Source organism: Ochotona curzoniae, unplaced genomic scaffold (genome assembly GCF_017591425.1).
Source record: "Ochotona curzoniae isolate NIBS_2020 unplaced genomic scaffold, NIBS_Ocur_1.0 scaffold_4937, whole genome shotgun sequence".
NCBI lineage: Eukaryota > Metazoa > Chordata > Mammalia > Lagomorpha > Ochotonidae > Ochotona > Ochotona curzoniae.
In genome coordinates, this window is record NW_024467126.1 from 4,321,894 (window position 1) to 4,336,945 (window position 15,052).

The 15,052-nt window shown below is 63.4% G+C and overlaps 1 protein-coding gene across 1 annotated transcript in view; it reads left to right on the top strand.

Annotated features, from left to right (window-relative positions):
* The first annotated feature begins 7,679 nt into the window (after positions 1 to 7,679).
* SHANK2 (SH3 and multiple ankyrin repeat domains 2) overlaps positions 7,680 to 15,052 on the top strand; it is a 269,178-nt gene continuing 261,805 nt past the window's right edge. Inside the window, exons 1-3 of the mRNA XM_040970662.1 lie at positions 7,680 to 7,886; positions 12,205 to 12,408; positions 14,681 to 14,749. Of these exons, the coding sequence (XP_040826596.1) occupies positions 7,680 to 7,886; positions 12,205 to 12,408; positions 14,681 to 14,749 (480 nt within the window). The remainder of the gene's footprint in view (positions 7,887 to 12,204; positions 12,409 to 14,680; positions 14,750 to 15,052) is intronic.

A 15,052-nucleotide genomic window follows, 5' to 3' on the forward strand; every position in this document is an offset into this window, starting at 1 on the left:
ACAGGGAGCTCCTGGCTGCTGCTCCGGCTGCTACAAGCGTTTGGAAAGTACGCTTGCCTCTGCAGGCCGGCCCAGTGGAGTGCCATGTGCCGGCCGTCCACTGCTAAGGCGCCCCGGCTGGTGCCAGCATCCCTTGGTTTGCAAACACAAAAGGAAGTTGAGCCTGGGCTCTTTTGGGTATGATCAAGTGACATGTCACGTCCCATCCTGAGGTCAGCCGGCCTCCACACCTCGACTCCTTTCCCAGCAGGGACCTCCGTGTGTGCTGGGCTGGGTGAAAGGCCCAGTGCCCGGGGGCCTTGCTGAGCTGGTCCCGCGACGCAGGAAGCTGCTTGCCTGAGCTGCAGACACGGAGTCCGTGGGAGTCCTGTATGCTCAGCTGTTTCCTGTGAACCCCAACACACACTGAAAATACAACCTGTTGATTTACACACTCACACACACACACACACACCCCTATCCACAGAGACACACACAACCACCTACAAATAGACAAGCCTGTACTCACAGGCACACACTCACACCCACCTGTACTCACACACACACACACACTCGTGTCTCCTGCCCTGGTGCTCCCGCAGACACCCCGTGCATGGCTGGGCGTGGGCATGTGCTGACTCCTCGAGACCCCCCATGGGCTTCTCCCAGGGCCATTTCTTTCTAGTTTTGTGTGTGTGTGTGTGTGTAGCTGGGGCACTGCCCCCTCTGCTCCCAGCCCACTGCAGGCTCTGCTGGGCCTCCCTCCCCCGGCTGGAGCAGGTCAGGGGCATGGCCTGAGGCCCCTCCCCTGTGTGCAGGCTGGGAGTGGTGCCAGGCGTGCCATCGCCTGTGCCTGAGGACTGCAGGAGGCAGACTCAGGTGCCAGGCAGGGAGCTTGTGAGTCTTGGGTTTGCCCTTTGGTGGCATGGGCAGCTCCTGGCACCTGCACCCTGGGCACCCACAGCCTGCTCTCTGGCAAGGCCGGTGTGGGAGACTGTTGTAGGTGTGTCCTGAGCCATCCGGTTTAATGCTCAGGTTTTTGCATGTGATTCAGAAGTGTAGCAGGCACAGAGAGAAACCGCAGATGCAGGAATAGCGCCACACCGCCGTCAGAATGTGGCAGCTCTGGAGAACACCGCTTTAAACAGCTAAAGGCTTTCAGAGAGTTCCTGCTTTGGTCTCCCACTGGTTACTGCTGTGCCGGAGCGGGGGGGCATCCAGGCCGAGGGGCTGTGGGGGCCACAGAATCCCTGCTCTGCCCGAGTGGGGGGCATCCCGGCCTAGGGGCTGTGGGGGGGCCACGGAATCCCTGCTCTGCCCGAGTGGGGGGCATCCGGGCCCAGGGGCTGAGGGGCTGTGGGGGCCATGGAATCTGTGCTCTGCTGGAGTGGGGGGCATCCAGGCCCAGGGGCAGTGGGGCCCACGGAATCCCTGCTCTGCTGGAGTGGGGGCATCCCGGCCTAGGGGCTGTGGGGGGCCATGGAATCCCTGCTCTGCCCGAGTGGGGAGGGGGTGTAAGGGGCCCACGGAATCCCTGGCTCCGGCCCCACTCTGGCAGCTGCAGGTGGCACAGCCATGGCAGGCTCCTTTTGAACTTGGCCTGCCAGTGGTCTTGGCAAAGGGAAATCTCCCTTTCTTGCCAATCTGGGCTGGCTCTGTTGCTTTCTCTGTGTGTGTGTAGTGGGGGTTCCATAGCAACGTGGGGTATCTGTTCTTAGCCAGGCTGGCTTGTTCGGCTTGGCTGATGTGTTTGGTTTAACTGGCATGGCTGGTGTGGTTGGTGTAGCTGGCATGGCTGGCGTGGTTGGCATGGCTGGCATGGCTGACATGGTTCAGGTGGATGCCTCCTGCTTGGAAGAAATTGTGTGCTTGCCTTCCGCGATGATGGGGGCTCATGGATGTGTCTGGGGAGGGGGCAGGCTCAGCCTCAGAGGCAGGGGTCCCCGTGGCTTTGCCTGTGGGATGGTGGGCAGGGCAGGGGAGGCGGAGCTTGGTAGAAGCCCCCCTGTTCTCGCAGGCGCTGGGCTGTTGACGGACATCCTGGACTGCTTGGTGCCATCCTCCGCCGGGTGGCTTCACCCCTGGGGCTTTGGGGGTCCGTGTGAGGAGGTCCACTGTTGCAGAAGCTTCCAGAACATCCCCTCAAGCAGTCCTCAGGTGTGTGCTGAGCAGGTGTCCGGAGGGACAAGGCCGCCGTCCTCTGGGCTGCTGAGCCTGGCGGCCTGGCCTTGGAATGGCCGACTCCTGCCAGTCCCAGAGCCCCACTCCTCCTGGATGCCCACAGCCCCTCGGGGTCATCTCTCAGGGTCAGGCAGCCCTGCATTCCTCCTGTGCTGGCATCCGGTTCCGCAGGTTCCCAGGAGGCCATGACCACGACCCTTGACCTGCATTTAGTGGCGGCATTGTGGCATGGCAGTTAGCCCGGCGTGGGAATGGTGTCTGCTGACACCTGGGGAGGGGGGCAGTGGGGAGAGAGAACAGCTGGAAGAGCTGACAGCCTCCCCGTGTCACACCTGTTCTGCTGGATTCTGGAAAGAAGAGGGGGATGTGCCCGGGGGCAGGCTGATGCCAGAACCTCGGGTGGCCAGTGTGGCTGCCCTCCTCCGTCCCGGGGCCTGGTTATTCATTTAGTTGCAGCCTCCGCCAGGTGGTGGTGCTGCCAGGGGGCGGTGATGCCGGGGGGGGGGGAGATGCCAGGGGTGGAGCCACCAGGGGTGGAGCTGCCAGGGGGTGGAGCCGCCAAGGGGTGGAGCTGCCATGGGGTGGTGCTGCCAGGGGGTGGAGCCACCAGGGGGCGGTGCTGCCAGGGTGGAGATGCCAGGGGGTGGAGATGCCAGGGGGTAGAGCTGCCACGGGGTGGTGCCACCAGGGGGTGGTGCTCAGACCCACTGCCCGGGGGTGCGTCTGTGGAGTCTGCGTGCCCCAGGACACCCTGGATAGAACCAGGTCTCATCTCCCAGCCTTGCCTCCTCTCCGGCCGCCTCCCTCCCGTCCTGGTTCTCCCGTAATAGGGTTTGGTAGCAAATGTGTTTATCTGTGTACATCCCCCCAAAAGCCAGTTGCAGGGGTCACAAGGGAACCTTCCCCGCCTTCTCTTTGCTTTGGTCCGGCCTGGTGTGTGCGTCCTCTGCCTCTTTTTCCTGGGGATTAGACACACCTGCAAACGACCACCCCGTGGCCTCCACAGGGGGTGCCCCGGCGGCCGTGGTGGAGCCACACGGGTCCCTTGTGTGTGGCCTGCCACGTAAGCCTTCGGTACCAGCTCTGCGGCTTTTCTGTGTGGTCTGGCCCACATCGGAGCTGCCTGGGACATGGAGCCATAGCTTGGCTGGAGCTGGCCTGCTCTGCCAGCTGGTCGGAGGCCACGGTCAGCACCCTCTACTCTGCCACTGTTCTTGCTGGCTGCAGGTGGGGGCGGGGGGCACTGGCATGTCTCCATCAGGCATCCCACACTGCAGTAACATAGACACTCGGCCTTGTGTGCTTGGGCCTCCCATTTCTGCGAGGGGCATGAGTGGCCAGAGACAGGGTCACACATTTAACGAGGTTTAGGATGTTGGGGCGGGCCCAGTGTGATAGCCTGGTGGCTGAGGTCCTTGCTTTGCATGCACAGGGATTTCTTATGGGTGCTGATTCAGGTCCCGGCTGCTCCGCTTCCCTTCCAGCTCCCTGCTTGTGGCCTGGGAAAGCAGTGAGGATGGCCCGGGGCCTTGGGGCCCTGCACCGGCATGGGAGACCTGGAGGAGGCTGTTGGCTCCTGGCTTTGGATTGGCTCAGCTCTGGCCATTGTGGCTACTTGGAGAATGAGCCAAAGGGTGGAGGATCTTCCTCTCTGTCTCTCATTCTCTCTGTGAGTCTGGGGGAGCTCTTGCCTGTCCCTGCCGGTGCTGCCTGAGCTGTGACGGTTGGGGGCAGCCTGGGGGCTCCTGCGTGCCCTTGCCGGCGCTGCCTGAGTCGTCCGCGTCGGATCCTGCTTGTGCCAGCTGCCCGCCTCAGACCTTTGCACACCCATTTTAGGACGCAAACGCCGAGGCGCCTAACTCATGCCGTATGGCTACTGCAGGCTCATGAGGACAGACAGGTGCCCACCCCTGTGGGGCTTGGGTACATCTGGAGCTGCCTCCTGGGGGCACTGCATGTCGGGAGCCCTCGGAGGTCCTGTGGGTGGAGGCAGGGCGGGTCCATGCGTCTTTTCTCTGGCCCTTCTCCCACGGTGTTGTGGGGCTGGGAGGTGTCGCAGGGGTGGTTGGGTGAGGGAGGGCTTTCCTGAGGGGTCCCTGAGCTGCACTGGTCATGCCCAGCAGTGCAGAGTGAAGCTCCCTGCCCTGGAAGCCCCCTCCCCTGCCTGGTTCCCACGACCACCAGCGGTGGACACCACCCCATCCGTGCCTGTCCTGTCCCTGGCTGCGCAGGCCACGTGACACTGCTATGCGCTCCGTCCTGTCCCTGGTGCAGTGACCCAGTCCTTGCACTCAGAGCCCCAAGGTTAACTGGCCCTGACCCCGCCTGTCAGCCTGCAGCCGTCCGTCAAGGCATGACATGGAGGCAGAGGACAGCATCGGCCTGGAGTCAGGATGCGAACCAGAAGGGCACACAGCGGCCACGTGCTTGCGTGTTGTGGCCATTTCTGTTTAAATACCCCCGGCCCAACCCCCACGCTTTCCCAGGGCCCACTGGGAAATCATGACCCTGACAGGCGGCCAGCAAAATACACTTGCCTAGGGACCTGGCAGAGGCCTCCTTGGCCTGTGTGTGAGGTGGGCGACTCCAGCTCCGTGGTCCCGGCACTTGTGACCTTGCACGATGGACGGGTGGGGGTGAGGGCCTGGCCGGCTGTCACCTGAGCTTGGGCCCTCCTGGTGCCCGGTGGGCTTCCTGTCCCTCTCTCCCCAGGAGCGTTTGCACCTGACGCTGATTTTGCGGGAGCCGTTGTTTTACTCTGAAGATGGGATAACATGGTGGTGGTCGGGGGGAGCTGGGGTGATCCTGGCCAGGCCCGCTGAGGCCGTAGCCAAGTGGCCCTCCTGCCCTTGGCTGGGCACAGGGTTACCGTACCTTCCCAGTGGTCAGATCCAGAAAGGAGGTGTTTATGAGAGAGGGAGAGGCTGTGGGCAGAGATAGAGAGATCTTCCATCTCCTTATGTGTGTACCGACTAAGTGCTGGGGCGTCCTTTGCTGTTCTCCCAGGCGCGTTCAGGGCTGGCCTAGGCGGAAGCCAGGAGCGTGGAATTCCATCCGGGTCCTTACGTGTGCACTGGGGCCGTCCTCTGCTGTCTCTCCAGGCACATTTGCAGGGAGCTGGGTCAGAAGTGGAGCAGCTGGGACCTGACCCAGCGCCTGTATGGGATGCCAGAGTCACAGATGACAGCTCTACTGTCAGCCACAAGGCAGGACCCAAGAAAGGAGGGCTCTTATTTGCCATCTTTAGATGCTAAGCGCTGTGTGTGCCCTCCAGGGTGGGTGCTGCTGAGCGGTGCCCATGGGCTGCGTGCTCTTGGTCTTCTGTAGGCCTTTGGGACCTACGGGGAGTTCAGGGCAGCTGACCGTGATCACTGCCTGGTGCTCCCCCGAGGCAGGGAGAAGGTGTTGGGTTCTGGGGGCTGTATTTGCAGTTCCCAGGTGTTGTGCCTGGCATGTCCCTAGCATCTGAGGTGTCCCTGGGTGCCAGCTGAAGGCACAGCTGCCCACTTCATCCCTTGGCGATGCGGCAGGGTGTCCTGTAAGTCATGGCCTGGCCGTCTGGATAAACCCCCAAGCAGCGGCAGGCCTCAGCCCTCCCGTGTCCTGCCTGGGGACTTCCTGTGCACCCCCGGCTGCCCCAAGCCACTGACCACAGATGCAAGGCCATGGCCATAACACCTGCCAAGGCCTGGGGTTGATGGGGGTGTGCCAGCTGGGTCCAGAGTGAGCTGTGGTACATGGGGGCCACAAAGGCTAGTGGCTGCCCTCATGTGCAGGGATGGGGTGGGGGACTAGTGGGCTATGTGGCTCCTGCCCTGACAGGCTGCCATAGCCCAGTGCCAGCTCGTGACTGCCAGGTGGGCAGGGTGGCCCAGGGTGGCTGTGGGTTTCATGAGAACAGTAGAATCCAGATGTTGGTGTGAAAGCTTCCTTGCTAGAGACTGGAGTGACATGTGGCCCCTGCTTGGTCCATGTGGCAGTTTGAGGTGCCCTTGGTATGTGCCATGTGAGGGGAGGTGCCTGCGGTGCCCGGGGCAAGGAAGGCGGTGGCTGTGTCCGCGGCTTGTCTGCTACCAGAGGCTTGAGTGCCCCCTAACTGGCATCTTCTGCAGGGCCAGGAGGGTGACAGGAGTCCCTGAGGGGCCCTGCCAGGAGAATGCCCCTTCGTCCCTGTGCCCTGCTTTCACCCACCCACCCACCGTGGCCCCATGGTGGACGCTCGTCCACTGCCCACTCTTTGTTCGCTTGAGGGAGGAAGTTGGTTGGGGGGTGCTTTCAGTGCTTGCCTGCATTTGGAAAGCAGTCATGACAAGTTTGGGGTTCTCTTTCCCCTGCCCCAAGCACCTCTGTGCCCGTGTCCAGCAGCTGTCTGCCAGCCATGGGGGGCAGTACCTGCTTCCACCCTCCATCTGGACTGGGTGCTACTGCATGCCACCACGGTCCCCATGCCCAGCGTCAAGTTGGGGGGTGCCTGGGCGTGGCCCAGCCCTGTTCATCTAACAGCTTGGGGAGGTGGTCTGTGTGTGGAGTGCTCGAGCAGCCTCTGTGTGCTGAGGGTGAGCGCTCACCCCGTGTCCCTTCCGCATCTGCAGGAGATACTGCGTGTTTCTGTGGCTCACGTGGCTCCGGCATGGTCTGTGTGGCCTCAATGGCTCAGGTGGCCTGGGCGTGGCTCACGTGGCCCAGCTGTGGTCTGTGTGGCCTCAATGGCTCAGGTGGCCTGGGCGTGGCCCATGTGGCCCTGCCATGGTCTGTGTGGCCTCAGTGGCTCAGGTGGCCTGGGTGTGGCTCATGTGGCCTTGCTGTGGTCTGTGTGGCCTCAGTGGCTCAGGTGGCCTTGGTGCAGCCTGCATGACCCTGGTGTAGTCTGCAGATCTTACGTCAAGGTGGGCTCACGGGGTCAGTGTGGCACCTTGACTGCAGGTGGCTGGCACCCCGGTTCGAGGCAGCATTAAGCCCCCTGGCGTGGCTGGGCTGGACTCCCAGGTCCTTGCCCATCGTGGCTTCCCGCATTCAGGGCTGCCGGCTTCAGCCTGTTCTTGCGTTGGTCCTGGAGGTGGTCTCGCATCCGGGGCTGGCCCGTCCTCACCTGCTATTTTTGCACGGTACCTATCAGCGCTCTGTGTTTGAAGCAGAGGGGGTTATTACGGCCGGAACTCGTGGCTGAGCTGACCCCACGCCTGCCCGTCTTTCTTCCCATCCTGTGGCTTTGCTCTCAAAGGAAAGGAGGTCTCACAGCCTTTCTTCCCGCCTGGGGAAGTTTCAAGCTGCCCCTGCCCTGTGTGGCAGCCTGTGGAGCAGGTCCTGCCCGCTGCTGATCAGAGCTCTCAGGCCGTGGGGTTGCCTCTCTTGGCCTTGCGGGAGGGGCCGGCTTCCTGCGGCCTTCCGGGGACCCCACCCCTCCCCATGCCAGCGTCCTCTGCCGCCTCCCAGCTGCCGCCGCCCCTGGTTTGTGTGAATGTTTGTGTCTCTGCTCATCTGTCTCCCTGTCCCCCCTGTCGTGCAGACCGGAGACAGCCATGCCGCGCAGCCCGACGTCCAGTGAGGACGAGATGGCCCAGAGCTTCTCGGATGACTCTGGGGGCTCCGAGACGGACAGCTCCAAGGAGGAGACCATCTATGACTCCATCCGGGCCAGGGCGGAGAAGCCGGGCGGGGCACGCGTGGATGAGAGCCAGGCGAGCACGCTGGTCATCCGTGTGGTCATCCCAGACCTGCAGCAGACGGTGAGCTGGGAGCCCTGCGTGCCCCTCCTGCAGCCTTCAGGCTGGCATGCTGCCGGATGGCCATGGTCCCAGGCCTGGCAAGCCTGGCCAGTCCCTTGCTCGCTCCATATTGTTGTCCCCAGTCCCTGCCTTCCAGTCCCCCCTGCCGGTCCTGTGCTGTCCCTGCGCTGTCTCTGGCTCCCACTGCACACAGTGACCCAGCACCTGGTGCGTGCCGAGCAATGGCAGCTGCGGCCCGTCTTGCTGAGGGAGCGTGGGGAGTGGCCACTTCGCTCAGCTGGGCCTCGAGCACCCGTCCCGTCCGTGTGGGGAGTCCTGGGCCAGTCCTGCCCCCTTTCCTGATGTGGAGGTGGGGGCGAAGGCAGGCTGTAGGGTGGCCCTTTGGGGATAGGTCTTGGTGTCCTGTGGCCTCGGGAGTGACCAGCAGGTGGCCCTGTGTCTGCGCACATTGCCATTCCTTGGGTCACACTCACCCTAGGGTCCCTGTGTGTAAAGGCGTAAGCGGCTTCCCTCCTCCATCCCCACCATGGGCCCCCAACTCCTGCCGGACCTACTTAAATTGTGGGTGTACATGGAACTGGACCCCTAGAGGGTCCAGGGCGGACATGCATCGGTCTACTCCCGAAGGGGAGCCGTGACCACTACCCTGAGGCCCAGGCCTCAGCCGGAGTCCAAGTTAATCCTTGCCAGGCCCAGAGTTGGGGGACCAGACCCACAGTTCTCTGGTGTTGGGGCTGCTGACCCCCAGTGCCCGGTTCTCTAGCACAGTGGAGGGGCCCAGTGGTCGCCTTGGGCCAGCTCTGCCGCGGGCCAGGTCTTGGGCAAGGCAGGTACCTGTTTGCCCTGGAAGTGTCCTGCGAGCCGGCCCTGCTGTGGAAATGGGCCATGAGTTCCTGCCGTCCTGCTGGGGAGTGAGCAGAACCACCAGGCGGGGCGGTCACTGTGGCCGTGACCATGGCAGGTCTTCCCTCCCTCTGCCTGGGCTGCTTCTCCCAGTGCAGAGCAGTTCCCAAGCCTCCTGCCTGCCCCACGCCCCTGAGGGACTGAAGGATGGCCCCCCGGCTCCCTAGACCAGCAGCAGGCAGTCGGGGGCTCCAGGCCCGTAGAGGTGTCTCCCCAGGTCCTCTTGGCGGGAGCTTGTGCCAGCCTTGCAGAGTGGCCTTTTAGAAGCATGTGCTGTTCCAGCATCAACCTCTGCTGCCGTGAGCTTCTGGAAGGCAGCTTTGGGACAGCCCGTGGAGCTGTGCAGGCATCTGGCCTCTGAGTGCTGGCTTGGAGTCTCCTGCCCTCCTCCTCCCACTCCCCGCCGTGAGGCGGGATGCCCCCTTGGCCCTCCTGCTGACCAGGGAGTGGCCAGGACCTCTGGTCTCCACCATCACCTGTTAGCTCTTTGGTGAGGTCCCAGTGGCCCTTCCGCCCAAGCCTCCTCCATCGGGGCCGGGCCCTGTGGACTCTCGGTCCCTTCTCTGTGCAGGCCCAGTCCTCGCGGTCATGCCGGCCCTCCCATTTCTCTTGGGAGTGTTACCGAGCTGTGGTTACAGTGCTCCGGGTGCTGCTGCCCCACCTATTCCGGGGAGTCCCTGGCTGGTGCCACCAGCATTGCGGTAGGGGCTTAGGCTCCATGCCTGTTGACAGCTGCATGTTTCAGGTGAACGGGGTTGCTCGAGGCGCGACGTTAGGTCTGGCCTCTTTGAGCTGGTTTTCTGTTCTAAAGGCGTGTCTCAGGGGTTCCGGTGCACGCGTGGGATGTGTGGTGTCCGTGTCTGCCCTCGGGCGTGTCTCGTGTCTGGGCTGAAAGCACTTGGGCTCCCCCTTTCTCGTTCTCCAGAGAAGTGTCCAGGCCGCTGCCCTGTAGTCACCCCCCGCATGCCGCAGGTCGTGGGGAGTGGCAGTGCGGCTTCACGGTCAGGCGGGTCATCCGCAGGCAGTGCCTGTCGGGACCTCCTGTGGTATTGTCACAGGGCCACCTCTCGCCTTCTGGCAGGTCCGTCTGGGTGGAGCCGTTGCGCTGAATGACTGGGGGCCTCCCTTGATGTGGGCGCCATCCCCCTAGTTCCGAGCCCCTACATGGCTGTGGACAATATGTCCACTGTGTGGACGGTGTCCAGGCCTGCCGGCTGAGTGCCCCCACTGCTGCTGTCCTCATGGATTGCACATGCTGTTGCTTCCCGAGGCAGCCCCGCACCCATCACTGCCACTTCCCCTGCCCCTCTCCCTGGCCCTGGTGCCCTGACTCTCCCATGGCTTTGCCTGTGCTCAGCATTCCACGTCCTTGCTATGTGGGCTGGGTGGCAGGACCCGGCTGCTGTCTGTCAGGTGGGCCAGAGCCCCCTGTGTGCACAGGCCAGCTCCCCCTGTGTGCACAGGCCAGAGTCCCACTGTGTGCACGGGCCAGTGCCCCCCTGTGTCCATGGGCCAGCACCCCTGTGTGCACGGCCAGAGCCCCCCTGTGTGCACGGCCAGAGCCCCCCTGTGTGCACGGGCCAGCTCCCCCTCTGTGCACGGGCCAGCACCCAGCCCCGACTCAGTGAAGCAGGGGTGGAGGAATCGCCCCCACCCAGCAGCGAGGGTCGTCGTAGAGGACTTGGCAGGGGACAACCAGGAAGGCTGCTCTGATTTGGTAACCCACTTGTCATTTAGGCAAGATGACGACCATGGGCGTGCCCAGAGGACCCCATAGCCAGCAGTGCGTGTCCTCCCATGGGAGTTGTGGGCCTGAAGTGTGGCTGAGGTCTGAGTCCTCCCAGCTGCCTCTCGCAGGCCGGGTGTGATGGAGGCACATCCTGTGCTGGATTCAGTGTGTTTCTCTTCGGAGCACACACCTGTTAACGTGTGAGACGTCCATTTGTAATGTGGTGCCTTCAGGTTTGCCTCTGTGGACAGGCACCCCAGCCTCCCTTCCTGCCTTCGCTCCGTCCCTCTGCACAGCTGCCCGCCTGCATCCCATTGCCTCTGTGGACAGGCACCCAGCCTCCCTTCCTGCCTTCGTTCCGTCCCTCTGCACAGCTGCCCGCCTGCATCCCATCCCATCTCATCTGTCCTCACACGTCACAGGAGCACGCAGCTCCTTCGGCCTCTGTCCTGAATGACCGTGACCGTGGTTGCCGTGTGGTCCACTCTGGGAGGAGGTGGGGAACTCCGTGTCCTCTGAGGCCTCCTGAGTTGGTTGTTAAGGTCAGAGATGACTGCCCCCTCTTCCCGCCCTTCTCTGCCACATGCCGAGCAGCTGGCCCCACTGTCGTTATGGGAATGTCGCACACTTTACAGCAGGAGTCGTCAGGCGTTTAAATCAGGAAAATGTTCTCAGGCCGCGCTTGACGCCCGGCGCAAGAGGGCTTGATTGGATCGGCGCTTGTCGCCTCGCGTGGCGTGGTGGTCTGAGGGCTGTGTGAGGCTTTATTTTCAAAAGCCACTGGGGCAGCCTGGGTGGAGCTGTGGACCTTAGTACAGGCATCCCATCAGGGCGCCGGTTCTAGTCCTGGCTGCTCCACTGTGGAGCTGCTCCCTGCCGTGGGCCCTGGACAAGCAGAAAGTGTACTGGGAGGAAGTTCCCGCCTTGGCGATGGAAGATCATTCTCTTTCTCTCTCTGTCTCGTCATCACTCTGCCTTTATTATTTAAAAAAAAAAAAAAAAGTATATATATAAATTGTTCTGTTTGGAATGCTGAATTCACAGCCCAGGAGAGAGACCCAACCTAATGCTCCAACTTCTGCTTCCTTGGGGTCAGCCTTGTGGGTCGGGGTCACCCAGTGCCTCCCTGTCCCGTGGGGAGCCCCGTGGAGGCTTCCTGTGGTTGTCCGTGGCCGCGTTTGGGTGTTGGCCACCTGGGCTTCCATCTGATGTCTTTTGAACGGCCGCATGCAGAAGCGATGCGAGTGCAATTGTGTTTGACCTTGATGTTGGCCATTTTTCAACGTGCAAACAGGCAGGTTGAAGGTGCGTTGGGTGCCGTCAGAGGCCGCTGATGGGTCCTGGCTGACACATGGCCCTGTGGCCACAGGTCCCCTGAGTCCCCCTCCGTGTGACTTGGCTGGCCGTCCGCACAGATGTGTCCTGTCACGGTCGGGCCTTCAGACTAGCGGAACCCCTCGGGCTGTGTGCCCTGTCATCGCCCGGCCCCAGGCCTAGGCTGGAGGCCCTGTTCTCCATGGTTCGACCTTTGAAATAGAAGTGAGTTAGCACGAGGCTGTGGGCGGACCAGGGTCCTCAGCCCCGGACTGTCTCTGCCCCAGCCGCTGACGCCCTGGCTGCCATGTCGGGGAGGGGAAGTGGCCTCGGGCGGCCTCCCTGGGCAGCTGTCCTTGTCCCTCCTTGCAGAAATGTATCCGCTTCGACCCGGACGCCACCGTGTGGGTGGCCAAGCAGCGCATCCTGTGCACCCTGACCCAGAGCCTGAAGGATGTACTCAACTACGGGCTGTTCCAGCCGGCCAGCGGCGGGCGTGACGGCAAGTTCCTGGACGAGGAGCGGCTCCTGCGCGAGTACCCGCAGCCCACAGGCGCGGGCGTCCCCTCGCTGGAGGTACTTCCCTGCCCCCTCTCTGATGCTGTGCCTGGAAGCCGGGCATCGCCACACGCCCCCCGTGCCGTGCTGTGCCTGGGGGCCAGAAGGTGCCACACGTCCCCTGTGCCATGCTATACCAGGGAGCCGGGCATTGCCACACGTCCCCCATGCCGTGCCGTGCCTGGGAGCCGGGCGTCATCACACGCCCCCTGTGCCGTGCCGTGCCTGGGAGCCTGGCGTTGTCACACGTCCCCCGTGCCGTGCTGTGCCTGGGAGCCTGGCGTTGCCACACACACCCCGTGCCGTGCCGTGCCTGGGAGCCTGGCGTCGTCACATGCCCCCCCGTGCCGTGCTGTGCCTGGGAGCCGGGTGTCACCACACGCCCCCCGTGCCGTGCCTGGGGTTGTGGTTTTGGGTTTGACTTGAACAGGGGCTGTCTTGTGACTGCCCCCGTTGTGTCACCGACGTGGGAGCACTTCCCAAACCTTGCGGGAAGCGGCATCGAGAGGATGTGTTGGCTTTGAAGCAGCCCTTGGAAATGGGCGTAGTCTTTGTACAGCCTTGGTGGTGATCCTGTGGTGTGACAAAGCCACGCGTGGCTTCCAGTTTTGCGCCCCCAGAGGCCTTTTTGGCAGTCCGTTTCTCGTGAGGTTCTTGGAGCAGCCTCAGCAGGACCTTGGTCTGATCCGCTGGTCTGATCTCAGCTTAGGCCAGCAGGGCCCGTCTCGCATGCGCCTGTGGGCACTGCCAGCTTTGCTGCCTGGCCTCCTGACATGGAACGTGCTATGTCCCCTGCCAGCCCCCTGCCTGGCTCGCTAGACCCCAGCTCTAATGGGCTGCGGCTGTCCTGACAGCGGCTGCTTGGAGAGAATGTCAGCTGAGCTCAGACCCTCGGTGCACCTCTTGTCAGACGCCGGACCAGCCTCGGGTCCCTGGAGAGGCTTGACCCTGAATCCACGGTGCCCCACGCACCACCCAGGGGTCACTGATTTGAGGGGCACAGGGTGAGGGCTGTCAGGGGGCGGGGCACAGGGGGAGAGCTGTCCCTGAGGAATTGGGGTACACCCCCACACACAGGTGTGTTTGTCAACGTTGCTTGTCATGGTGGGGTTGTCCTGTGATGACCTGCACACCGCCTGCTGCGCTCCCACCTGCCTTGTGAATCTGGGAACCCAGAGGGGAGTCCGCTCCACCTCCTTGGCCAGTGGGAGGCATGCAGGGGCCCCCGGTGATGACCAGGGGACACTCGGCCTGCCCTCGGGCAGCAGGGTGGCCGGCACCCCACGGCGGCTGGGGGCCCCTGGAGCTGCTGTGGCCAGTCCCTCACCCTGGGGTCGCTCTCATTGTGCGGCTGCTCACAGGAAGTTCACTTGCAGGTTCATACCCTGTGTAGCAGGTGCTTATCCACGGTCCTGGGCCACACTGCTGCCGGGCAGGGACGCTGTCCCCATGGGTTTTTGCCAGCCAGGAGAGGCTGTGCTGGCAGCGTGGCAGCTGGCACACGCTCCGGCAGGCCCCAGGGCTCTCCGGTCTTCTCAGAGGCGGGGGCTGACCCTGCAGTGTGAACCAAGGCACCCGCATGTCACGCACCTGCGGGGACCTGGGGGGTCAACACCGCTCACGGGGAACAGGTGCTGGGCCGGGGGAGGGGCTCCCGGTGCCACTGGCAGTGGAGCAGTTCATCTGCTGGCCTCGGCTGGCTCAGCTGTGGAGTGGGTATGCCCTGGGGGACCACGGAAGCTCATCCCTGCAGGCCTGCGATGGGCTGGGGCTCTCCAGGCGTGCCGCTTGCGCCGACAGCCTGTTCTCATCCCAAGGGCCTTTTGCTGCTCCCGGGGGGCCGTGGGCCGGAGATAGGGAGAGTGCCAGGCCGTTCCTGCCTTCACTGTTGCCATGGTAACCCTGGGAGAAGACCAGGACAAGTGGGCCTCCGACGTGTAACCCTGAAGTCGGAGAGTGTGGGTCATGGCCTGTTGGGGTGGCCTGGGGGCTCGGCATGCACTGCCCACCCATGTGGTTCACTGTCATGGAGTCCCTGTTGACCCTGGCCACCATTCTGCTCCTCGGGCCACCGTCCTGCCTGGCGCTCCCAGGGTGAGGCGTGGCTGGAAGGGCAGCAGGCAGAGCTGGGGTCCTGCGCCCTCGTCTTCCAGTGGCCAGGCACCGGGACCCTCAGGCTCCGAAGCCTGTCCCCTCCTGCCAGCGTGTGTCGGTCTCACGGACAAGCGGCGGCGTTCCCATGGGCGCCACGCGGAGTCTGCAGGGTGTGTGTTTCTTTCTGTCTGTGCAGTTTCGGTACAAGAAGCGGGTGTACAAGTCCAGCCTCGACGAGAAGCAGCTGGCCAAGCTCCGGTCCAAGGTACGTGGGGACGTGGCCAGTCCCCTCGTGCCAGGGCTGACCCATGGCGGCGGCTCCTGGGGCATGGTGGCGCTGGGCGGGGTAGGAGGACTGGGCTGAGGGCACAGCTCTGAGGGGCATGCCTTGGATGCCCCCGCAGCCCGGGAAGTCTCAGGTGGCCGTGGACCAGGCACCTGGTGGCCAGCTCTGGGGTTCAGGGACGGTGTCTTGCTGGCTCTGGGTGTGAAGATCCGCACCCTTCCCAAGCCCTGGTTCTGCGTGCAGTCGTGTCCGGCGTTGTTGGACACATGCCTTTTGCAGAGA